At 51.3% G+C, this 25,080-nt stretch overlaps 1 protein-coding gene across 3 annotated transcripts in view; it reads left to right on the forward strand.

Annotated features, from left to right (window-relative positions):
• The window catches only part of Asap3 (ArfGAP with SH3 domain, ankyrin repeat and PH domain 3), a 42,843-nt gene that overhangs the window by 10,362 nt on the left and 7,401 nt on the right, over nucleotides 1-25,080 (forward strand). For 2 of the 3 annotated variants that reach the window (XM_052177772.1, XM_052177773.1), the window contains exons 2-19: nucleotides 11,899-11,971; nucleotides 12,053-12,198; nucleotides 12,898-12,972; nucleotides 13,905-13,954; nucleotides 17,633-17,747; nucleotides 17,967-18,052; nucleotides 18,490-18,565; nucleotides 18,726-18,812; nucleotides 19,042-19,151; nucleotides 20,488-20,557; nucleotides 20,781-20,868; nucleotides 22,272-22,320; nucleotides 22,428-22,615; nucleotides 22,718-22,851; nucleotides 23,009-23,103; nucleotides 23,305-23,482; nucleotides 24,590-24,675; nucleotides 24,841-24,956. In XM_052177772.1, the coding sequence (XP_052033732.1) occupies nucleotides 11,899-11,971; nucleotides 12,053-12,198; nucleotides 12,898-12,972; nucleotides 13,905-13,954; nucleotides 17,633-17,747; nucleotides 17,967-18,052; nucleotides 18,490-18,565; nucleotides 18,726-18,812; nucleotides 19,042-19,151; nucleotides 20,488-20,557; nucleotides 20,781-20,868; nucleotides 22,272-22,320; nucleotides 22,428-22,615; nucleotides 22,718-22,851; nucleotides 23,009-23,103; nucleotides 23,305-23,482; nucleotides 24,590-24,675; nucleotides 24,841-24,956 (1,822 nt within the window). Of the gene's footprint in view, nucleotides 1-11,898; nucleotides 11,972-12,052; nucleotides 12,199-12,897; nucleotides 12,973-13,904; nucleotides 13,955-17,632; nucleotides 17,748-17,966; nucleotides 18,053-18,489; nucleotides 18,566-18,725; nucleotides 18,813-19,005; nucleotides 19,152-20,487; nucleotides 20,558-20,780; nucleotides 20,869-22,271; nucleotides 22,321-22,427; nucleotides 22,616-22,717; nucleotides 22,852-23,008; nucleotides 23,104-23,304; nucleotides 23,483-24,589; nucleotides 24,676-24,840; nucleotides 24,957-25,080 lie in introns of those variants that run through there. The other variant, XM_052177774.1, reaches the window with a different exon arrangement.

The raw sequence follows: 25,080 nt of genomic DNA on the forward strand, positions 1-25,080 counted from the left end.
CCTCCACTATTTAATTCTCAAACTCATTGCCCCAGCAAGGAGCCCTGCCCTGTTCAGCGGGAACCCCTGCCCTGGCTACTTTGTGTTTCTGGATTTGTCCGTTCTGGACATTTTCATAGCTGGACTCCTGTAATATATGGTCTTCTGTCTCGGCTTCTCGTCGCTAGCATTGCGACGAGAGTTTTCAAACTCTGTCCCCTTCGTCTGGCTGAGCAGACAGAACGGGCAGCGTGGAAAGACCTCCCACAGACTCCCTGGTGTGATCCCCATGTGAGGAACCTTCCAGGACATCGAGGGGTAAAGCAGCCTGGCAGGCGGGGTTGCCAGGTAACATACAGGATGTCCTGGCAATATCTGGGCCAGACTTCAGCTCCCAAGCTGTTCAGCAGTTGTCTGAACTGTAAATACAGCTGAGGGCTGTGTGTTTATTTTTGCTAACTCTGGCTCCTCGACCAGCAGGAAGTGGCAGAAGCAGGATTTGCACCTGGGAAGCTGGCCCAGAGCCGATGGTTCCTGCTCCCTCTGCTTGGTGATACCTGGCTCCTCCTGCTGTCCTCAGGATCTCTGGGGTCGTAGGCCTCGGTGTTCTTGTTTGTTTGATTGATTGATTGAGTGACTGATTTGCTGTTTGGTTGGTTTGGTTTTTAGCACTCTAGGTGGTTTTCCTGGGCAGCCTGGGGATATTGTAAAGGCAGCTCCTGGATGGTAATATTTATTATTTTTATTTTATTTTATTTTTTTTTTTTTTTGTTTTTTGAGACAGGGTTTCTCTGTGTAGCCCTGGCCTATCCTGGAACACACTCTGTGACCAGGCTGGTCTCAAACTCAGAAATCTGCCTGCCTCTGCCTCCCAAGTGCTGGGATTAAAGGCGTGCGCCACCACCGCCTGGCTCTGGATGGTAATATTTATTAGGAAGCTTATTCTATGTACAGCACACACACCAGGGCAGTCGCTTAAATGCTGAAGAGCTTCAGTGCTCTGAGATAGATGCTGTTATGACCCAACTTGACAACAGGGGAAATGGAGGCTTAAAGAGGTTAAGTCTCTTGCCTCATGTCACACAGCTAAGCATACTGGCCATCATACTATGACAATTAGTGTCCTTAACTCCTGCCACCTTTTTCCTGTTCCTGTGGGGCCTTGATAACATTCATTAATTCATTTGTTCGATCTCTCATTCCTCCTATAGGTATTAATATACATTCCTGTGGTGGGTGATGCATATACAAAATAACGAGGGCTCTAGAAAGATAGCTCAATGGGTAAAAACTTGCTGTAAAAACACGAGGACTCGAGTTCGAATCCCAGCACACATGTAAAAAGTGGTTATGCTGGTGCCTATAAGCCCAGTACTGTAGAGCATTGTTTAGCTTACGGCTGCCAACCTAGTTCCATGCTCAGTGAGAGACCAGTCTTAAGGGCAGAGAGGCCCTGCAGAACATCCAGCACTTGCCTGGCTTCCAGCTCTACACACACAGGAAGTACTCCCTCCCTCTGTCTTCGGTCTCATCTCCAAGGTCACATGTGTGGCACACAGGGCAGTAAGGGCTCTGATAAAGACCTGTAGGTTGGCACTGGGCAGCAAAAGAGGAGGCAAGGCGGATGAGCAGTGGTGGGAGTTGGGGTGACCCTCGTGCTGAGTCAGGAAAGATGAGTGTTTGCAGAAGGGAGGAGGAAGAGTCCCTCCAGGCGCAGGGAGCAGCTGAGGTGACTGGAATCAGCTTGCCATGGTCAGGAAATTGCTAAGAGCTCTGTAGCTGGTGCCAGAGGGGCTCGTGATGGAGAACAGGGGGTGGGTGTTGTCCTGGTTACCAGTGGAGGCCAGAGGGCGCCAGGCTCCAGATCTCTTACTTTTCTGTCCAGCAGGCCAGGCTGTCTCCCTCAGCTGGGTGGAAGCCAGGGGTCAGGCTGGGAATCTTCGGGAATCCTCAGCCATCGGTCTAGCAAAGTTCCTCTTCTCTTCATTCATCATTGCCGAGAAGTCTCCTGAGGAAAATCCCAGCCAGGAAACTTGGGGTTTGCTGAGGCCTCCGTGTGGGGGAGGGCGTGGTTCCTTTCCTGCATCCCCTCTTCCTTTCCGATTCCAACTACCCCTCAAAGGGTCGCGGAGGGACTGAGCTGGCCATGCTGGCCTGCTGCCCAGCCTAGGAACCGTCCACTGAGGCCCCACCTGGGGCACACAGTAGGCTCGGGCTCCAGCCTTGCAGGAAGGAAAGCAGCCAGAGTCCTGAAATAATAAATGGCAGGGCCAGCAGGAGCCTTCCCTGTCACCGCCCAGCCTCTTCATTCCAGAAGATGGGCTCTGAAGCGGGAGGCCAGGGACAGGGGAAACTGGGTAAAGTCACTCTGCTGGCCAGTCCTGGCTCCTGCGGGGCTGTGCGAAGGCAAGGGGATTGAACCCTACTTGGCTCCTGCGGGGCTGTGCGAAGGCAAGGGGATTGAACCCTACTTTCCTCCAGCACCTTCTGACTGCTCAGCAGGACAGAGAGGCCTGGGGGACACTGGGTGAAGTCAACCGGTGGACTCATGTTCTCGCCCTGGCCAGGCTGGAGCAGCCTTGCAGGGGCAGCATGAAGTCAGTCCTGAGTCCCAAGCATCTCTGAATAGGCTTAAGATCTCAAGTCTCTCAGAGCTGAACTGTACAGATGAGGAAACTGAGGCACAGAAGGAGAAAGGAGCTTTATCAGGATACACAGAGGGGGCAGGCTTCAGACTCAGCCTCCAGTCCAGCACCCTTGGTCATGCAGCTGTGAACGTATGCTCTGAAAAGCGGGTCCTTCTGTGGTCTTGCGTTACCTCCGAAGGCAGCCCTGTTAGAGGAGCAGGGGCTCCTTAGAAAAGATGATTAGGAAATCTGTAGGGGTGTGGTGACCCATGTTTATAACCCCAGACTTGAAAACTGAGGCAGGCCAGGCAGTGGTGGCACACGCCTGTAATCCCAGCACTTGAGAGGCAGAGGCAGGCAGATTTCTGAGTTTGTGGCCAGCCTGGTCTACAAAGTGAGTTCCAGGACAGCCAGGGCTACACAGAGAAACCCTGTCTCAAAAAACTAAAAACATAAAATAAAATAAAATAAAATAAAATAAAATAAAATAAAATAAAAAGAAGAAGAAGAAAAAAGAAAAGAAAAAAAAGAGAGAAGAGGGAAGAACATAAGTGCGGGGGGGGGGGGGGGCGGGGCAGAGGAGAAGGGTAGAGAAAAGGCCCAGTAGGGTCTTTTCCTAGCATCCATGAAGCCCTGGGTTCACTCTGGAGGTAAAAGCAGGAGAATCAGAAGTTCAAGGTCATCCTCGGGTCCATAAGATCCTGCCCTGCCCCCCAACAAAGGAAGGAAGGAGAGAGCAAGGAAAAGGAAGGATGAGGGGCTCCTACTGCTTGCGCTTGCCTCGTGACTCCTGGGGCAGGGGAGTTAGAGAGGCTTCCCCCAGATCTCGCGCCCCCTAGCCACCCTCTCTCCTCTCTCTGTGACGTGGAGAGGCTAATGATTACCTCACAGCAAATGGCTGATGGGGAGAGCAAGGTGCCACAGAGGGTGGCTTCCCCAGACCTAGCATAGCAACCTTAAGTGGGCAGTAGGCCGTGCAGGTTCTTGAGCCGGCTTGAGTCTGTGTCCCTCCTGTTGGGTAATCTGTCCCTCAGAGCTGGCTGTACTCCTGTCTCTCTGTCCTGCCCCAGACACAAAGATGGACCCCCCTGTCTCCCACCTGGGCATTGGCTGCAGCTGCCCTCAGAAACCAACAGAAGCCAAACTCTCTGTCCCAAGACCTTGTCAAATCTCCGCCCTGTTCGGACCCTCTAGGACAGTGGTTCTCTGAGTACCGAGACCCTTTCATACAGTCCCTCATGCTGTGGTGGCCCCCAACCAGAAAATGATTTTGTTGCTACTTCATAACTCTAATTTTACTACTGTTATGAATTGTAAATATCTGCCAGAAGACCCTTGTGAAAGTCATTTGTCACGACCCGCAGACTAAGAATCACCATTTTAGGCACTCCATGATTTGTAGGGTAAAACCCAGAGGCTGCATTGGAATCTCTCTGCCTTGCTAAGGGTCTAGAGTCTCACCCTTTGGGCACATACCATAACTTGAGACTAGCTGTCTTTTCCTCATCAATAAAACCTGCATTGGCGAAGACTCTATAGGATATGCAGGGTGGGCCTGGTCCTGGGGACAAACCCTGTGTGCAGTGATGGGCAAGCGTGCCCTCTCCCTGCCCTTCGATGCACCTCTCATCCAGTCTTCAAGGGGTAGCAGAGGCTGACCTCTGAGACCTGAATGCTCACGCCTCCTCCCTGGCCCTGTGAGTGTAGACCACTGGGGACCGCTGGGGACCCCAGGCTGCTGCTCAGAGGCACCTGGCGGGGTGCTGGCCCTCCATACAGACACCTTCTCTTTCTTTGTCTGGCCTGTGGCTCTTCTTTTGGGGTCTGAAGATGCATCGCTTCCCCTGGCTGGGTCCAGGGCTGCATTCTAGCCCTGGCTTTTCCAAGCCTTCTCAGCCCTTAGCAGGTGGCTTCTCACTACCGTTCTGTATTTACCTAGGCTGTGAGCACCTGAGACTGGGACAGTCTGACATTCTTCATCCCGGGCATGCTTTACCCAGGCCCAGAGGACAGCAGGGGCTTATTGTGACTGGGGCCCCCAGGGTCAGTTTTCCAGAGGACCCCCATCAACCACCAACCCTTGGTAGTGGAGCTAAGTGGGGGTTGCCCCAGAAGAACAAGGCTGGCCAAGTTTCCAGGCCCTCTGTGAAGGCTTGTATTTGCATGCCTACCGAGTGGCACCATTAGGAGGTGTGGCTTTGTTGGAGTAGGTGTGTCAGTGTGGGTGTGGCTTTAAGATCCTGATCCTAGCTGCCTGGAAGTCAGTATTCTGCTAGCAGCCTTCAGATGAAGATGTAGAACGCTCAGCCCCTCCTGCATCATGCCTGCCTGGATGCTGCCTTACTCTGGCATTGATGATAATGGACTGAACCTTTGAACCTGTAAGCCAGCCCCAATTAAATGTCCTTATAAGGGTTGGCCTTGGTCACGGTGCCTGTTCATAGCAATAAAACCCTAACTAAGACACCCACCCTTCCCCTCTCTGTGCCAGCCACTCCAAGCTGGGTCTTGTTAGCTTCTAAGCATCTCTTGGGATCTCATGGACGAGAAGCAAAATCATTGCTAGACACAGACAGAGCAGCTCACATGCGCAGAAGCCGCAGGTGCAGCAGTTCCAGCTTCACTGCGAAGGGCATGGTGTCAGCTGCCCTCATCTGTGGTGGGAGCTGGCGGCCCAGAGGGACTAGGGACTTGCTGAGAGTCACCATGCTTGAGGCTGGGGAAGAAGTGGTCTCTTCTCCACCGAGCACTCTCTGACTGCACCTCCACCGCCTCTCCGTGTCCCCCTAGGACCCTCCCACCAGGCCAGGGCCCCAGATCCTCCCAGACTCTATTCTCTCTCACTGAAAGCTCATTGGACAACAGTGAAATCTCTGGGCAAGTTTCAGGTTGCCGAAGCAGCTCTAGGCCGTGCTCCCTGTAAGAGCCCCTTTGTCTTCTTTATTTGCTTTGTAGAAAATTTCGAGCCTACTCTTAGCTTACTCACCCGGTTTCAACAAGTGTCTGATTCTTTCCTGCTCCAGCCTCCAATTTTTCGTTTTTATGAGAAATTTAAAACATTGACCGAAATGTCGAGTTGGCAGACTCCATCCATACCACCAACCTGCCTCCCACCCACCCCGTGTGTATGTGTGTGTGTGTTTATATATGTGTGCCTCCCCTAGCCTGGAACTCACTCAGTAGACCAGGCTAGCCTTGAATTCACAGCAATCCACCTGCCTCTGTCTTCCAAGTGCTGGGATTAAAGATGTGCACCTCTATACCCAGCGTCCTTTAACATCTTTTTAACAGAGTGTACTTTTGTGGTTTCCCTAACCCACCCACCCACCCAACACACACTCTCAGCTTTTTACTTGGGTTCTGGGGATCCGAACTCAGACCTTCATGCTTCTGAGGTGAGCGCTTTACTGACTGGCCTGTTTCTCAGCCCCCAGTTGTTCCCTGAGACAAGCTTTCACTAGGTGACCCAAACTGCCCTTGAACTCACCTCGACTTGGAACTTGCCATCCACCCACCTCAATTCCCCAAGTACAGAGATCATAGGCATGTACCATCATACCCAGCTACAGTTAAGTTCTAAGAACCAGGGCTCTGAGCCAGCACTTGGGAGGCAGAGGCAGGCGGATTTCTGAGTTCGAGGCCAGCCTGGTCTACAGAGTGAGTTCCAGGACAGCCAGGGCTACACAGAGAAACCCTGTCTTGAAAAACAAACAAAGGGTCAGGGCTCAGGGGCTAGAGAGATGGTTAAGAGTACCAATTGCTCTTCCAGAGGACCCAGGGTCAATTCCCAGCACACACATGGCGGCTCATAACTGTCTGTAACTCTAGTTCCAAAGGATCTGTTGCCCTTTCTGGCAACATATAGACATAGGCAAAACATCCATATACACAATATAAAACTAAATAAAAAATTTAAAATATCAGGGCTCAAATAAAGTTGATGTAATGTCATTGTTGATACATGCCTTAAGATTTTCCCTCCAATGACTAAAGATGTAGCTCCAAGGTAAAGCACTCCCTTGGCGTGCTCAAGGCCTTGGGTTTGGTCTCCAGCACTGCAAAAAAGGAAAAAGCTTAAAATTCTTGTCTTCTCTAGTCTGTACGATGGTGATACTCCAGTGCTCCAGGGGCAGAGGCAAACAGATCTCTGAGTCTCAGACCAACATGGTCTACAGAGAGAGTTCCAGGACAGTTTGAGAAACTGAGAAAGGTCCTGAGTTCAAATCCCAGCAACCACATGGTGGCTCACAACCATCCGTAATGAGATCTGGCGCCCTCTTCTGGTGTGTCTGAAGATAGCTACAGTGTACTTTCATATAATAATAAATAAATCTTTTAAAAAGAGAGAGAGAGAGAAACTGAGAAACTGTCTCAACAAATAAAACAAAACACCAACAAAAAACCCTTCTCTAATCCTCCCTCTCTCTCTTCTTCCCTTTCTCTCTCTCTTCATCTGGAACTTTTTGTAGTTTCTATATTATTCGCTAAATGTGTTCAGTGTAATTTGGTTTGGGCATTCAACTAACCTGCTTTAATAACCATGTTTCATATCTAGAACATGTAATTTAATCTTCCCTGTGAACATCAGTCAAAGATCAAAGGAGCCAGGATTCGCCACCTCACAGAATGCATTTTGGGGAGCGGTAAAGTCTCCCGTGCTCCTCATGGCAGTGTTGCTGTTGCCTGGTTAGAAATCTGGGAAAGGTTGGCAGGGAGGATCCCAGAAAGCTTAGAAGGGGACGAGGGGTCGTTGAGCATCAGAGCCACACACTGTCCTAGAGGGTGACTGAATGCGTTTATGAGACTCTTTATTTCTTCTTTCTAGGTTTTTCCTGGTAGAAAATGAGATTTTAAATTGATATGGGTAACTCCTGGGGTGCACATCACAGGTTGTGGACTTCCAGGGTTTAGGTGACAGGGAATGAACCAGGGAGTTAGTATCTAACCTCTGAGGTATGTTGTGAGTTTAGACAACTTTGTGAGTCTCCATGACTTGTCCTCCAGATGGAAATCTGCAAATATGGAGCCTGACTTTACGGCCTCATTAGAATCCAGAATGCTGGCTACATTGTGTGTGTTATACTTTCTTATGAATAGTAAACTGGGTGTGGTGGGCCATGCCTTTAATCCCAGCACTCTAGAGGCTGAGGCAGGCAGATCTGTGCCTTCGAGGTCAGCCTGGTCAACAGGAACAAGTTCAGGGTAGCCAGGGCTATGCAGAGAAACCCAGTCTTGAAGAAGGAAAAACAAACAAACAAAATAAATAAGTGACTATTTAAAAAATTAAAAATAAATTGTTAAGTTCTATCTGCTTTTTGCTTTGTTTTGTTGTTTTAAGACAGGGTATCCCCTTGTAGCCCTGGCTGACCCAGAGTTTATCAAGTAGAGCAGGATATCCTCAAATTCAAAGAGATCTACCTGCTCCTGCTCCCTGCTGGGGTTACAGCTGTGCACCACTCATGGCTGGTTTGTTTTGTTTTTGTTTTCTTCTTAGTTTTAAATCTACACTTATTTATTTTGTGGGTGCACACTTACGCAAGTGTGCACACTCGCACGTGTCGTAGGATGCATATGGAGGTCAGAGGAGAACTTGACAGAATCTGTTCTCTCCTTCCACCGTGCAGGACCCTGGCTTTGAACTGAGGTCATTGGTCTTGGTAGCAGACCTGTTTATACACTGGGCCATCACTCTGTCTGGCTTCTGGTTCAGCTCTTTCCCTTAGTCTGTTATGGGAGGCCGAGGTGAGGGTGGGGGTTGGGTGGGGGAAATACCTCTGGACTTTGACTTCTTCTTCTTCTTCTTCTTCTTCTTCTTCTTCTTCTTCTTCTTCTTCTTCTTCTTCTTCTTCTTCTTCTTCTTCTTCTTCTTTTTTCTTCTTCCTTCTTTTGGTAATTTCGAGACAGGGTTTCTCTGTGTAGCCCTGGCTGTCCTGGAACTTACTCTGTAGACCAGGCTGGCTTTGAACTCAGAAATCTGCCTGCCTCTGCCTCCCAAGTGCTTGAATTAAAGACTTTGACTTTTCAGTCTGAGTGTTACGGGTAATGGGTTCAGTCTAAGAGTCTTTGGCTTGGTCTCCCCAGAGGCACCCTCATGGTCCAGAGCAAAGCAGTTAGTGGTTGGTCCATCTCCTGCTTCAGCTGTAGGCAACCACAGGAATTTACAGATGGAGGGTACCTGAGAGCTCTCTCAGCAAAATAACAAACCCAGAGCCTGTGGGAAAACCGCTGTTGCTGATTGGTGATAGCTGCAATGGTCACCAGAGATTCAAAACTGGTGTCTGGGCCTGGCATTATAATGGTCCAAAGGGGTGAAATTTAATCTACAGCTCCCAGGGCTTTCTGTCCCTTTGCTGCTCGGTTGCCATGGTAACCACGGCTGGCACTGCAGAGCCACGGGGATGAAGAATGGGTACTATTGATGCATCCTGACCCATGAAGAGGTGCAGGCAGAAGACCTTTCTAGGCAGGGCATCTGGGCATGGCCTGGTGCTGCCATCTGTGGCACAGGCAGAAAGACAGAGTGGTGGAATGTGTGTGTGTGTGTGTGTATCTGTGTGTCGGGTGGGTGAGGGGCACAAAGCACAATGCCAGTAATTGGAATTCAGCCCTTTTCTTGGGCTGTACAGGCCGGGCTGACTGAAGGACTCCACTTGGCTTCCAAGTTCAAACATCTCTTTTGTGCTGGGTTTCAGGCATCTTTGTGCAGTGCCTGTGTGGGTTTTCGCATAGAGGCACTGGCACCACCAGTCCTTACATTTCATGTATTTATTTATCTGTCTGTCTGTCTGTCTGTCTGTCTGTCTGTCTGTCTGTCTCTGTCTGTTTCGGCGTACCCGTGATTGTGTGTGCATCTTTTAGAGTGTGCACATCAAGGCACAAATGGAGAGGTCGGAGGTCAGCTGCAGGGAGTCGGTTTCCCCCTCACCTTGAGGCATCCAGGGATCTGACTCAGGTCATGAGGCCTGCACACAGGTGCCTTTACCTGCTGAACCATTTTGCCAGCCTTTGCCTGTTCTGATCTAGAATCCAGGGCCTCAGTCTCTGTAGCACTGAAGTCCTAGATGAAGCGGCAGAGAGCTCATGCACACCCTTGGGAGGAGGCTCTTCCTCACTTGGGGACGTCCTGTTTGGGCTGAAGTCTGTCTCCCTGATTTCTACCTCTCTGTTCTGGAATCCTCTCCAGGGTCCTCCAGACCACTTTTACTTCTCCTTTCTGCAGAACAGGCTCGGGGGTGTTAGGAATTGGAGATCGAGGACTGCTACCAAGTTCACTTTCTTGAGACGAGTTCCCGCCTTCCTTCCTGGTTCCTCGCCTACTTTCCAGGAGACAGTGAGAGAACATGTGCAGATGATGGAGTTGGGGGTGAGGTGGAGATGATTTGGGGCTGTGAGGCAAAGCCATGCTCTTGACTCTAGGTCTGCTCTGTGTGGGCAGAATATCGACCCTGGATGTAGCCCATCCTGGGTTAAGTTCTGACTCAGCCCTGTTTATGACTGAATAATCTAGACATTTGCCTTCCACTCTGTCTGTAAAATGGTGATGCCCTTCTTCCTGTGTGTGTGGCTGGGAGCGCAAAGTCTGCTGGGCACAGAGCATGCTCAGTGTGATAGATGCTGGAGCCTCGAACCTCCGCTCCTGGTTCACCACTGTCTTTACAGGGTCCTGGAAACGCCTCTGCCTTTCCCCAAACACCTTCCTTCCCAGGATGCTTTCAGCATCCCTTTAACACTTTTTCTATTTTTAATTGATTTTTCTTTTTTTTTTAAGATTTATTTATTTTTATTTATATGAGTACACCATAGCTGTCTTCAGACACACACCAGAAGAGTACATCCAACCCTATTACAGATGGTTGTAAGTCACCATGTGGTTGTTGGGAATTGAATTCAGGACCTCTGGAAGAACAGTCAGTGCTCTTAACCCCCTAAGCCATCTCTCCAGCCCTAAAATTGAATTTTCGAGACAGGATTTCTTTATGTAGCCCTGACTGTCCTGGAACTCACTCTGTAGACCAGGCTAGCCTCAAACTCAAGAGATCTGCCAGCCTCTGACTCCCGAGTGCTGGGATTAAAGCTGTGTACCACTATTCCCAGCCCACGGTTTTGTTTTATTTTTATTTATGGCTATGTGGAGTGTATGAATTGGCCACATTATGTAGAGACCTGTGGAAGCCAGAGGAGAGCATTAGATCCCCTGGAGCTGGACTGACGCTGATTGGGAGCCTTCCAATGTGGATGCTGAGAGTTGAACTTGGGTCCTGTGCAAGAGTACCATGGCCTCTTTACCGATCCATCTCTCCATGCTCCAGAGAGGACTAATTTGGTGCATGCTGAGGAATAATAGGAGAATATTCAGTCTTTGTCTCCTATAATCAAACCATTATGTTTCTGAAAGAGCAGAAAACTTTGTATGTACAGTAAAAATCCCTGCATTTCCTAATGTGCAAGAGTCTCAAGTGTGCACCAAGGTGTCTCAGGCTGCATTTGTTGATACTTTGTGGTGAAACAGCACCGTGTAATGTGCTCATGTTGTGTGTTAGAACCAAGGCTGCAATGAAGTTGCTAGAAATGCGTCAGATTGGGGGGCTGGAGAGATAGACGGCTTAGGGGTTAAGAGCACTGACTGTTCTTCCAGAGGTCCTGAGTTCAATTCCCAGCAAGCACATGGTAGCTCACAACCATCTGTAATGGGATCTGGCGCCCTCTTCTGGTGTGTCTGAAGACAGTGACAGTGTATTCACATCCATTAAATAAATGAATACATCTTAAAAAGAAGAGAAAAGAAATACCTCAGATTCATGACGTGCTTGGTTTTGAGTTAATTTTGGGTCATCACATCTTCAGAAACATTTTTTTAAAAAAGGTTAATTGTATGTGAGTACATTTTCTCTCTCCAATCCTCCTTCAGAAACATTTTACAATTGCCAAATTATTTGCTATCTGCACATTTAGTTATGTGATCTAAGTTAAGAAGCCTTAGTTAGGTTGAACTGAAGTTCCAATTCCAGCCTGGTGACACACATTCCCTGTGTCACACATCTCTGAATCTCTAGGTGCTGGCTGGCACTAGGCAGGGGAAAAGTCTGTAGTCTTCCTAGAGTGGCTTCGGTATGGGCAGGCAGAAGAGGGTGGTCAGCTTGTATTTGGCAGGGGAGTCTAGCATGTTCAGAAGACAACAAGACTCCGTGTGTGTGTGTGTGTGTGTGTGTATGTGTGTGTGTGTGCAGGATAAAATCCTAAAGTCAAGGCCTTCTTACACAGCCCCTCTGAACCTTGGACACTTTGCCTCTAGGTCCTGGAAGGAGACCAAGCTATCTTACAGAGGATCAAGAAGGCTGTTCGAGCTATCCACAGCTCGGGCCTCGGTGAGTGGGCCTGCCTGGGGTTCCGGGGCCTGGGGCCTAGTCAGGCCTGCAGCCAAGTCTGAAAACCTTTCCTGTCTGCAGGCCATGTGGAGACTGAGGAACATTACCGAGAGGCTGTGGAGGCCTTGGGAAATAGTCATTTGTCCCAGAACAGTCATGAGCTGTCCACTGGCTTCCTAAACCTGGCCGTATTCACCCGTGAGGTAGCTGCCCTCTTCAAGAATCTGGTGAGGTTTGAGTCTTCCCTCCGGACTCATAGCAAATCCAGCCTCTTGCTTATCTTTTAGGATATATTTATTTTTATTCCATGTGTGTGTTTGTCTGCATGCATGAATATGCACCATGAGTGTGTCTACCTGGTGCCCTTAGAGGCCAGAAGAGGGTGTTGGATCCCCTGGAACTGGAATTACACATGGTGTTTATCCACTATGTGAGTTCTGGGAATACCCAGAGCCCATAACCACAGAGCCATCTCTCTAGCCAAAACCCAGCATCTTAAGAACTGACCAGGAAGAATCAACTGTGCCCCTTGATCTCTGACCCCTGACCTGATGTTTCTCTATGGTTCTGACCCATCTTTACCGTTTTGTTTTGAGACTGGTCTCACTCCTGCCTCAGCCTTCTGAGAGCTGGGTCCCAGTCCGCTGTGTTCCCACCCCACCCCCTTTCCCAGTGTTGCTTCTAACTTCCCTTCCCTCTGCCCTCCTCAGCTTCACCCAGGAGCAAAGGGGGTCCTGCAGTAGGGCAGGACGAGCCCCAGGCAGGGGTGAAGCAGTCCAGGGAGGGCACTGTGTTTATTACCCCCAGTCCCCTCTGTCCCTTCATCTTTCCTTCTCCCTGCCTCTGTGAGTCCTGTGACTCTCCTCTGCCTCCTGGCACTTCCCTGGACTCTGACCCCCTTGGGGTGGGGCCTCTGCTTTTTGTAGGTTCAGAACCTGAACAACATCGTCTCCTTCCCGCTGGACAGTCTGATGAAGGGGCATCTAAGGGATGGGCGACACGTGAGTGCCCATGTGGGGGAGGGGGCCTGCCGAGGAGGGTACAGTGGATGCAGGGCTGGGTGGGAGGAGAGGTGAGGGGCTGCAGAAATAGTGCCTTTGGGTGGGCTGGAGGGCCTGGCATCTGGGCCATGTGCACAGCTTGATCCTGTAGCTCTGACTCCTCACCTCTACCAGCAGCCATAGGTGCTTCCCAGTGCTGGCACATGGGTGGTCCAGGGTGCAGGCCAGATCCTCAGTGTGCCGTTGCTGGTCCTCTGCATCCAGCAGCTCTGGGTCCGTGCAGAGAGGTCCTGTGAAAGAAGGTGGCAGAGTCACCTCCCTGGGCAGTCTGCCCTACAAAGGATGGGGAGGAACTGGCCTCATCTGAGTGACACCATCCTGGGAACCGCCCAAACCAGACAGATGACTTTTTTTTTCTCTCTCAGAAGAAGTTAAAGCTGTCTAGAAGGGTGTGGAGAGCTGGGCTGGCTAAGGCTCAGGCATCCGGCCCAGGCAGGCCAGGCCAGGGGTCAGCTGAGTCTTACTGGTTTGCCGCATGGCTTCAGGGAGACGTCTCAACCAGTCTGTGCATTCATACAATTCCTGGTGGTCTCAAATCAGGCAGAAGACATTGGTAGGATAAAATTGGAGTCGTGTTTGACCTTGAGCTTCTTGCCTTCAACCTCCACAGCCCATGATAAGACTTGTAGTAGAGGCTGGCGGCACCCCAGGCTAGAACCCACCACACCTGACTGGTTCTTTGGCAACTCTGGGGAGAAGCTGGGGTGGGCTAAGCCCTGGGAAGGGAGTTGGGTAGGTGTGTTAGTGTCAGCTGGGGAACAGCTCTAGACAACAAAGCCAAGAGTGGGGTCCCCCTGACGGCAGCAGAACGTCCTGTCTATCCCAGGGTCCGTGCTACCCTTTGGGAAACTCGTTCTTTTTCTCAACTCCAGGATTCCAAAAAGCACCTGGAGAAGGCATGGAAAGACTACGAAACCAAAGTGTAAGTGGCCCTGGAAGGGTGGCCTTCAGGAGAGTGTGTCTGCGTTGAAGGCTGACTTTGGGACGTGTCACTCAGTGTGTCTGGATCTTTGGAGTCTATAGTCAGGCCTGGCTGGGTTCTGGGGGGCTGTGCTGCAAGATGACCCAAGGGAACTGTTGTGAAAGGACCACGGGATGCTGCCCCCAGTGGCCTTCTGGTCTCGTGATGCCCATGTGGACAAGGATATTGCATCCTCAAGATAACTGAGCCCTGAGAAGGAGGTGTTAGTGTCCAGAGGCTCAAGGGAGCTGAATTGTTAGTTAGCTCAGGGCCACATAGCTGGGCAGCAGATGGTAGCAGCAAACTTTGGGTTGGACATAGATGGGCAGGGGGGAGGTACCCAGGCTTCCTCCTGCTGTCCCAGGGACAGAGGAGTCTGTGGCCTCCAGTGGCCAGCCCTCCCTCAGCTCCTTAGGTTCCCTCAGGTTCCGGTTTCAGAATTTGTATTCTTCCTTAGAAGAATTAGTTTTTGCTTACTTTGTGCCAAAGCAGAAATATAAGCTAGAAAATATGGTGAAGTTAAAGAAAAAGGGGGGGGGGGAGAGAAAGTTTGCTCAGTGTGGTGTTACACACCTATGGTCTACACAGGAGGCTGAGGCAAGAGTTGCTTGGTCTAGGAGTTTCAGGCCAACCTGGACAGTATAGTGAGATCCTATTCTGTCACCTACACACAGAGAAAAGGAAAGACATGGAGACCTACATTCAGTTCCCAGAAGCCACTTAAACAAAACAAAACAAAACAACAACCAGGCTGAGGTGTGGTGAGGATGCACTCCTATAATTTCTGCAGCATGTGAGAAGTAGGGGCAGGAAGGGCAGCTTCGGGGCTGCCTCTGCTGCTTGGCTTGTTTGAAGCCAGCTCGGAATGTATGAGGCTCTATCTCAAAAAAATAAAAACTAAAAAGCAAGGTGACATAGGAAGAAACTGCCAAAGCATAGGAGAAAAAAAATCTTTAATCCCCAAGAAGGAGACAATAATATTTTTCCACCATGAAACATGTTAACAAGACTGAGACCAAAATAACCACATTGTTGTGTGATATGCTATTTTTATTAAGAAATATCATGTGAAGCTAGATACGGCTATGTATACCTATATCTATAATGGTCGTACTTGGGAAGGTGAGGCAGGAGGATTGCTAGTTTGAAGCTGGCCTGGTACACAGAGAGACCTTGTCTCAAAATGGGCGGGGCTTGGTAGCTTATGCCTTTAATGCCAGCACTCTAGGAGCAGAGGCAGGTGGATCTCTGTGAGTTGGAGGCCAGCCTGGTCTACAGAGTGAGTCTGAGGTTAGCCAGGGCTCCCTAATGAGACCCTGTCTCGGTAGCAAGTAAACAAAGCGGGGATGAGGCTCAGCGTGCAGAGAGTGCTTGCCTATGGCACTCAGAGCTCTGGGTCCAATCCCCAGCGGAGTATAACTGGGTGAGGAGGTGGCCCAGACCTGTCCTTCCAGTACCTAGGAAGAAAAGACACGAGGGTGGGGAGTTCAAGGCTATCCCACCCCTACTCATAGAGTTTGAGGCTAGTCTAGGATGCATGAGATGCATGTGACCCTGTCTCAAAAATTAAAAAAGAAGCCCAAATTGTGCCCCATCTTTGTGCATTAGTATAATATTCTCAGACAGCAGTAGTTAGCTGGTTGTGCCAACGTGTACCTTCTGCAATGTATTTAATCTGCTCTGTCACGGAGGAAGCATTCTGGGAACTAAATGTTTGCTCCTGTGCGTAATGACCTCTGCGGGACGGGTTCCAAAAGGCAGATGCTGAAGTGTTTATTGTCCTTCCGTCTCCTAGAGCTATGGACACCTGTCCAGGTCCAGGTCCTTCCTCACCCTCCAGCTGAGAGCTCAGGGCTGCATCCTGTCTGCGATGATGTGTGGCCGTCTGCTCATTTTAGAGATCCAAAAATGGGCAGTAGAGAGGCAGGCTAGCCTTGTCTGGATGAGTTGCTGAGGGAATCCTGTGGCCCTTGTTGCCCCTTGTCTTGTAGGCCCCATATACCAAAATGGGCAGAGTGACCTTTCCCTGCACACCTTTCCAAGCAACTCTGCCTTTACTAAACTTTTTCCAAAGAACTTGTAAGATTTCAAAGGTGTGGTAGCATGCACCTTTGATCCCAGCACTCAGAAGGCAGAGGCAGGTGGATCTGTGAGGTCGGGGTCAGCCTGGTCTACAGAGTGAGTTCCAGGACAGCCAGGGCTATAATATTTATTTTTATTTTATATGTGTGTGTGCCTGAGCAACTGGGCACTGTGTACATGCAGTGCCTGTGGAGACCCTCAGATTCCCCTGAACTAGAGTCACACATGGGTGACATGGAGGTGTGAGCCTCCATGTCGAGGCTGGGAATTGAACCTGAGTCCTCTGGAAGAGCAAGCAGCCAGTGCCCTTAATGACTGAGGCATCTCTCCAGCCCTGGCTTGTGATGTTGAGCAACTTACTTTTTCTGAGTTTCGGTTTTATCACCCTGACTATAAATTCAAGCAAAGACAGAGTGGCTGTCTCCAAATGGTGGGGACTAAGATAGGAGCTAGCACCAAATAGATCTGGGTTCAGATCCCACCTCTGCCACTTAAGAGCTGTGTGGCTAGGACGGGCCTTAGGCTTCATATCTGTACAATGGGGTGATGATTCCTGTCTCGTGAGCTCATCACTTTAGCGTGTGAAGCCCTGTTATGAAATTAGTGCATAAAAATAATAGTCAGCTTGTGGCCCAGTGGGTAGTGTGATTGCCTGGCACACACAACAACCCGAGCTTGTTTCCCGGAACTGTGTAAAACCTGGTGAGATGCACACCCATGATGTCAGTGCTTGGGAAGTGGATGCCGAAAGGTCAGAGGGTCAAGGTGATCTGATACATAGCGAGGCCAGATTGGGCTGCTTGAGACCCAGTCTCTGAGAAAGAGTACATCAGGAAAAGTCACAGTTAATGCGTATGAAGAGCGTCCTTGGCGGGGAACTCTTTACACTGTTAGCAGGTTTACTCTCCCGGCAGGAGAAGGTGCTACAGTCACCCCCAAGTCATAGATGATAGATAGATAGATAGATAGATAGATAGATAGATAGATAGATAGATAGATAGACAGACCAATCCAGCACCAGGGTCCCTACCTTATTGAATCCTGGTTTGTACAAGAAGAGATGTCCCTTCTAGCTAATCAGAATTAGTCACCCTTGGTCCCACCTGGCATGGCATAAAATCTTCATACCCGTGCTCTACCTTAAAGACCCAGAAGCTTAATTGGTGGGACCAGGCCCCCTGTGGTCCTGCCTCAGGCAATATCCCATCCCATCTGCACAGTTCTCTGAGCCTCTACCTAAGCTATCCCAAGGCTTAGCCCTCCTGCCCTGCCTCAGCTTCCCCCAGGCTTCCAGTCGCAGCACAGACATCGCTTTCTAAGCTGCTGTGACGAGGCCAGGTCTCTTGTTTTACTCCCCTGTCTCTGCTTTGATGTGATCTGTGCCTTTCCCCTCCGTGACCCCCTGGATTCCCCAGACCTGCCCACCCTCTGTTGTTGCCAGTCCTAGCACATAGACGGCACAGGGAAAAACTGGACACACAGGGATTCATGGTAGGGACCGTGGGCGGCATAAGGGCTGGCGAAGCGTCTTCAAATGCCCCTTTCCTTGTGACATAGGGCCAAGCTGGAGAAGGAGAGAGATCGAGCCAGGTTCCCAGGAGGAAGCCACCATGGGGTGATATCCCAGGACACACAGCGAGAGCGACGAGTCTTCCAGCTGCACATGTGTGAGGTGAGGTGTGAAGCCCCCAGAGAGGATGTGTGGGGTGTGTTTCCTGTTTGTCCCTTCCAAACCCTCAAGGCAACAGTCACAGGCCCCAGGGCTGGCCAGCTGGCCTGTAGGATGTAACCAAGGTTCCCGTCATGGCTAAGAGGATTAGCCCTGAGGCAGGGGACAAAACCAGGATCCAGTTCACGTCACACTTTTTTTTTTTGTCTCGTCCTTTGCCAGTACCTTGTCAAAGCTGGAGAGAGTCAGGTGAAGCAAGGCCCAGACTTCCTGCAGAGCCTCATCAAGTTCTTCCATGCCCAGCACAAGTAAGTCTCTCCTCCTCCGCCTCCACCTATAATGCTTTGGGGGAACAGGACAAAGCACCCCTTTGGGGTTTGAGACCCTCTGGGTCTCTGTATGTCTGAACCTTGTTGGCAACAGTTTTTTACACAGATGCCACTTTATAAAGTACTCGCCTTGCTTTGGGCACTAAGAGGTGGGTATGGTGACCTCACCGACTTCCTAGCACCCGTGAGCAGGTGCAGCATTTACCCATATGTTATAGATGGGAAAACTGAGGCCCACTTATCAAGCTCTTGAAACTAGTCAGTGAGAGCCACACTGGCGAGTCTCACCTTTGCACGCCTACTCTTGTCCTCCGGCTGCACGCCATGGGTGCCCTGTGGGGATCTTCTCCAACTTCCGGCCGCATCCTCTTTTCCTCCCCTCCCTGATCCCTTGTTTGGCCTCTGGCTTTTCTTAGCTTCTTCCAAGATGGCTGGAAGGCAGCTCAGAGCCTGTCCCCCTTCATCGACAAGCTGGCAGCCTCAGTCCACGGGGTAAGTCCAGCCTGTCCCTTAGTTGTGGGGTCAACACCCCCCGCTCCCCACCATCCTTTTGGGAAGCTGTGAGTGTGGAGAGCTGGCTCCTGTCACAGAGGGAGACACTGCCCCAGCATCCTGGGTCAGGCTCTGCCTGCACCATCTCCTCTGCCTGTAGCTTCGGCAAGCCCAGGAGGAGGAACTGCACAAGCTCACACAACTGCGGGACTCCCTCCGAGGGATGCTGCATCTGGACAGCAGGGAGGTCAGCCTCTGAATCATCCTAAAAGAGATTATCTGACCCATCCGACACACCCCGGCATATGGAGGGAGGGAGAGAAGGAGGGAGGGAGGGAAGGAGGGAAGGAGGAAGGGAGGGAGGGAGGGAAGGAGGGAGGGAGAAGAGCCCCCCACCCCACCCCCCAGGACCAGTGCAGCACGGGGCTCTTCCCTCCCAGACACCCTGAAGTCTCCTTTGCATGTCTGAGGGGCAGGAGCACCCAAACCGGAAGAACTCCGGGGGCGGCTACAGCATCCACCAGCACCAAGGCAACAAGCAGTTTGGGACTGAGAAGGTGGGCTTCCTGTACAAGAAAAGTGATGGGTGAGTGACTCAGAGAGCTTAGGCAACTTGCCCAAAGACACACAGCTAGGAGCAAAGGTTGTTCATGCAGTCCTGTGACCATTTTCCACTGTCTGATCGACTACAGTTGTCAAAGGATGACTGGACATGTGACTCTTTGCTAAAGGTCTCTAATTATTCTTCAAGAATTGCAGCAACAAGGCTATCCCTGACACATGCCTTAAATGCCAGCGTTTGGGAGGCTGAGGCAGGGGATTACCATGAGTTTGATGTCAGTAGCAGTTGAGACTTACCAAGCACTTAATATACCTTCATCCTTGGCCTCTATACAGTATACTGAATGTGCCTAGATGTGAAAACATTGACTATGTCTCGCTTCCTGGGGTTAACTTTTTTTTTTAAAAGATTTATTATTTTTATCTTATGTATATGAGAACACTGTAGCTGTATAGATGGTTGTGAGCCATCATGTGGTTGCTAGGAATTAAACTCAGGTCCTCTACTCACTCCAGCCCCACTCGCTCAGGCCCAAAGATTTATTTTTTTTATTATTATATGTGAGTACACTGTAGCTATCTTCAGACACACCAGAAGGGGGTGTCAGATCTCATCACAGATGGTTGTGAGCCACCATGTGGTTGCTGGGAATTGAACTTATAACCTCTGGAAGAGCAACATCCAGTGCTCTTAACCACTGAGCCATCTCTCCAGCCCTTAGTTGCCAGCCCTCTGTTGCTGGGAAGAGACACCATGACTAGGGAAGAAAGCGTTTAGAGGGGATTTACAGTTCCGGGGGTGAGTCCGTGATCATGGCAGACACTTGGCAACAGGCAGGCAGGGAGGCTTTGGCAGACAAGAGCTCACAGCTCACCCACAAGCACAAAGCAGAAAAGGAGCTACCAGGGAATGGCACAGGCTTTGAAACCTCAAAGCTTACTCATCTAACTTCTCCACAAGGCCACACCTCCTAATCCTTCCCAAACAGTTCTGCTAAGGGGGGGGGGGCGCAAATGTTGAAACCTGAGCCTATAGGTCATTCTCATGAGACTCCCTCAGGTCACCCTTTTTCCCCACTGTGTGCTCTGGCATGTTCACACACACAGTGAGTGAGGTTGTGAGTTGTGTCTCTTCCATCAGGCTAGAAGCGCTCAGTACCAGAGTCACCTCCACCCTTAGAGTAGGAATTCCAAAGCGTGAGGCTTTGCCCCAGTATCCTGGGAGCTTCTGGAGGGCAGGGAGTGGTGAGGCAGAGTGGATGATGGGAAGGGAAGAGGTCCTGCAGGGGACCCCTTGTTCTCGGAGGCAGGGGAATTCAATATGAGCCACTGGACACCTTTTCTGTCTTTCTGGGCTTTAGGATTCGAAGAGTCTGGCAGAAGAGGAAGTGTGGAGTGAAGTATGGCTGCCTGACCATCTCACACAGCATGGTGAGAGCCCTTCCGAGTTCTGAGCAGACAGATGCCAAGCTGTCCCTCTAGAACAGGCCTCTGATCTTACATAATGGAGTATTAGCCATCTCTGGTAGGAGGAAAGATGGTATCCCTTCCCCGGAAGGAAAGGATCTTTCATAATTACTTAATAGATAAGGAAACAGAAAACTCAGAGGCCCAGAGGGGTAACATGGGGTCCTCTACCCTCAAATTTCCACAGATCAACAGGCCCCCAGTGAAGCTGGCCTTACTGACGTGCCAAGTGAGGCCAAACCCTGAGGAGAAAAGGTGCTTCGACCTGGTGACCCGTGAGTAAGCCTGCTGGCCCCACCCTGATCCTCCTGAGGGGCCATAGCCCAGCTTGATATGGGGTCTTACTATGTAGCCCTGCAGGCCAACGACTCCAAGGGCTTGGCACTTTTACAGGGTTTCACCTCTCAGCCCACTGAACATGAAAACACATGTAGCTCCTGCATATATTAAGCCTGGTAGTCATGTGGAGCACATCTGAACAGCTCTGCCTTATCTGGGTTTTGAAACTGGTTTAACTTTTTTTTTTTTTTTTTTTTTTTTTTGTGGATCTGGGGGTAGGGAGCTTTAATGCCTAGCTTTAGGTAAGTGAGTGCAGGCTGGGTAAGAGCTGGTCTTGGGCCAGGAACAGCTAACACTGCCTAGCATGCATAAAGCTCTGGGTTCAGTGCCGAGGACCATATGACCCTGGGCACGGTGGTGCACACCTGTAATCCCAGGAGGGGGAATCAGAAGGTCAAGGCAATCCTCAGCTACATGGAGAGGTTAGGCCAGCCTGGGTTACATGAGACCTTGTCTCATATTTTTTAAAAAAAGGCTCTTGTCGTCCGGGAACCCTCTTAATGATTTGTTTTTATTTTATGTGTATTGCGTGTGTGTGCGTGTGTGTGTGTGTGTGTGTGTGTGTGTGTGTGTGTGTTGGATCCCCTAGAACTGGGGTTATAGAAAGCAGTGAGCTCCTGTGGAGGGTGCTGGGAATTGAATCCTCTGGAAGAACAGCCAATGCTCTTAAGCGCTGAGCTACCATTGCAGACAGGGACCCTCCTGGAAGGCGTGACAAGAGGATCCAGGGCTCTCGTGGGGTGGATGTCCAGAGGAGAGAGGCATGCATACAGACCCTCAGGGGACTCGAGCTGCTATGGGGAGTTGAGGGCTCTTTGAGGAGAGCATTTGTGTTTAGCCTTGAGAGATACAGATATTGTAGCATTTGGGAGAAGTGGGGTGGGGTTGGAGGGGCTAGCAGGGCAAAAGGCATGGAGGCCAGTCTTCTGAGGGACTTCACACAGGAGCAGTGAGAGGCAAGGCCCCGGACTGCCTATTAAAGGTCTGGACATTGTTCCCTGATAGTAGGGACCCTAGGGTGTCTGGAAGCAGGGTGCGGTATGGTTAGAGCTGCAGACACAACAGCCTGTGAGCTGGTAGGGCTAGGTGAAGGGAGAGAGGAAGGAGCCAAAGAGACTAGAGTATGGTGGGTCTGGAGGTGAGGGCCATGCTGTGCTTGAGCTGGGGTGGGGGTGAGGTGGTAGTGCTGTGTACTGAGCCTGGATCATACAGAGACGGTTGGTATATGAAGGTAGTGACACTCACTTGGGAGGGCCTGGTCTCAGGGGCACACAGATGTTTGTCCTGGGGAAGGCCTGCAATATCTGTGGGCTTGATGCCCTTTTCTCTCCCCCGACAGACAACCGCACCTACCACTTCCACGCAGAGGATGAGCAGGAGTGTGAGGCGTGAGTGCCCGCTCTGGGCCAGCAGTGGGGGAGGGGCTGCACGTGGGGCAGGGAACTCATCCACACCTAAGTCTCCGGTGCCCAACCCACCCATTCCATCTGCACAGATGGGTGTCTGTGCTGCAGAATAGCAAGGACGAAGCCCTGAGCAGCGCCTTTCACGGGGAGCCCAGTGGCGGCCAGTGGTCTTGGGGCACCAGACTGGATACGGAGCCCCACGACCTAACCAACATGCTCGTCGCTGAGGTCAAGAGCAGGCCAGGGAACGGCCATTGCTGCGACTGTGGGGCTGCAGGTCAGCGGTGGGGAAGCTTGGGGGGAGGGCGGGGGCGGGACGGGAGGACCGGAGAAGGGAGGCTGGGTGTGGCATGTGGCCTCCAACCGCGCTCCTCTGCAGACCCCACGTGGCTCAGCACCAACCTGGGCGTGCTCACCTGCATCCAGTGCTCCGGCGTCCACCGGGAGCTGGGCGTGCGCTTCTCCCGCATACAATCACTCACCTTGGACCTCCTGGGCCCCTCGGAGCTGCTGGTGAGAGCCAGGGGTCAGAGAGGTTAGGGGTGTGGAGGCGGGGCTTAGGGAACTGGAGGGAGGGACTAAACTTTGAAGGGTGAACCTTGCCAGATGCTACATCTTAACCTGTGATTTTTACCCTCTGACTCCTGCTCCTTATGTACTGTGCCTCCAGCTGGCTTTGAACATCGGAAACTCCCACTTCAATGAAGTCATGGAGGCCCACCTGCCTTCCCACGGCAGCCCTAAACCCTCTGCTGAGAGTGACATGTAAGGATGGTTTCAGAAGGCGGGGATTTGCTAGCTCCCCAGTTTCCAGGGTCTGAGAGGGATCTGGGGGTCAGATGGCTGGGGAGAAGGGAGCCCTCTGACCGGGAAGTTAGCAGGACACCAGACTCACCTGGAGAGTTGTTCCAGAAGTTACTATGTGGAAACATTTCTGAGGTCCCGTGATGTCTATTGTCTTGGTAGGAGCAGCCGCAGGAACTACATTGTAGCCAAGTATATAGAACATAAGTTTGCACGCAGTTCCACTCCTGATCCCCAAAAGCTACGGACAGCCATCTGCAGCGGGGACCTCCTGTCGGTCCTGGAGGCCTTTGCCAATGGGCAGGACTTTGGACAGCTGCTGCCAGGGCCTGATGGGCAGGTGAGAGCCCCTCCCGCGGCCTCTGAAGAGTCCTAGTTCGTCATCTATAAAATGAGTTAGCAGTAGCCGTGGAAGTGGGGAAGGCCAGGTCTGACCAGAGTAGTGAAAACCACTGCGTTTCTGTGATGTGTTCATGAGGGAGGAAGGATTTCCTCAGCAGGATCACTGTGACTGATTGGACATTTAAAACTGGGTGTATGTGACTAGAGAGAGGCCTCGGCAGTTAACAGCACTGGCTGCTCTTCTAGAGGACTGACATTTGGTTCCCAGCACCCACATGGAAGCTCATAGCTGTCTGTAACTCCAGGTCCAGGGGATCCAATGTCTTCCTCTGGCCTCTATGGGTACCGTATACATGTGGTACACAGACAAAACCATGCGTGTAAAATTGGAGAAAAAAACAAAGCGAAGGCATCTTTTAAAAACAAAACAACTGGGGGCTGGTGAGATGGCTCAGTGGTTAAGAGCACTGACTGCTCTTCCAGAGGACCCGAGTTCAAATCCCAGCAACCACATGGAGGCTCACAACCATCTGTAATGAGATCTGATGCCCTCTTCTGGTGTGTCTGAAGACAGCTACAGTGTACTTACATATAATAATAAATAAGTCTTTAAAAAAAAAAAAAACAACTGGATGTCACTGGCTGGGGGTGTAGCTCAGTGAGGAAGCCCTGAGGCCTGAATTGTCCCCGAACACTGTAGGAGAAGAGCGCAAGATTGTCTCTGAATTGTACAACTGAAACCGGCACAGGCCACCTAGTGGTCAGTGGCGGTATAGCACGCGAATGGTGAGCGCTTGTGTAGTGCCGGTAGCACAGCAAGCTACAGAACAGGAGGCCAGAGAGACCTCAGGGAGAAAGTGGGAGAAAAGGGAGGCCCGGCCAGGTTAAGATTTGGAAGCCCTGAAGGAAGCCATAAAGAACTACCTGGACCGCCCCCCCCCCCCGCCCCGTTCCCTAATGTGAGGATCTGTCCAGACGTCCCATCTCTTGGGGATTCTGATGACATCATATTTGGAGGTATTGGGGCAACAGGGTTCAAGGGGGCAGGTGACAGGGGAAACTCAGCCATGTGTGTGTGTGTGTGTGTGTGTGTGTGTGTGTCCAGGCACCTGGAGAGCTCGCCCTGCACTTGGCCATCAGAGTCGCCAGCCAGGCTTCCCTGCCGCTAGTGGACTTCCTCATCCAGAATGGGTGAGGGCCTGCCTGCCTGCCTGTCATCAGCAGCCTCACTGGTCTGGTCCCCACTCCCTCCTTGTCCCCCTCCACCTCTCTTTCCATGGGACTCTGACCCCCACCCCACACACCCTTGCCTGCCTGTTTCCCTCCCGGAACCTCCCTGCAACCCCCTCCTCCTAGTGGCCACTTGGATGCCAAGGCTGCAGACGGAAACACCGCCCTGCACTGCGCCGCGCTCCACGGCCAGCTGGACTGTCTCAAGCTGCTGCTGAAGGGGAGAGCTCCCGTGGGCGCAGGTGCGGCTCCATGGCCCCCTCGGACTCCGTTCTCACCACCCCGGGCAGACGGGGCCGGGGCCTTCTGCCTTCCCGGACCCAGCACGCCCTTTGCAGGCACACTCCCCCTGGGTCGCCGCTGCCC

This window comes from Apodemus sylvaticus, chromosome 3, assembly GCF_947179515.1.
Source record: "Apodemus sylvaticus chromosome 3, mApoSyl1.1, whole genome shotgun sequence".
Taxonomy (NCBI): domain Eukaryota; kingdom Metazoa; phylum Chordata; class Mammalia; order Rodentia; family Muridae; genus Apodemus; species Apodemus sylvaticus.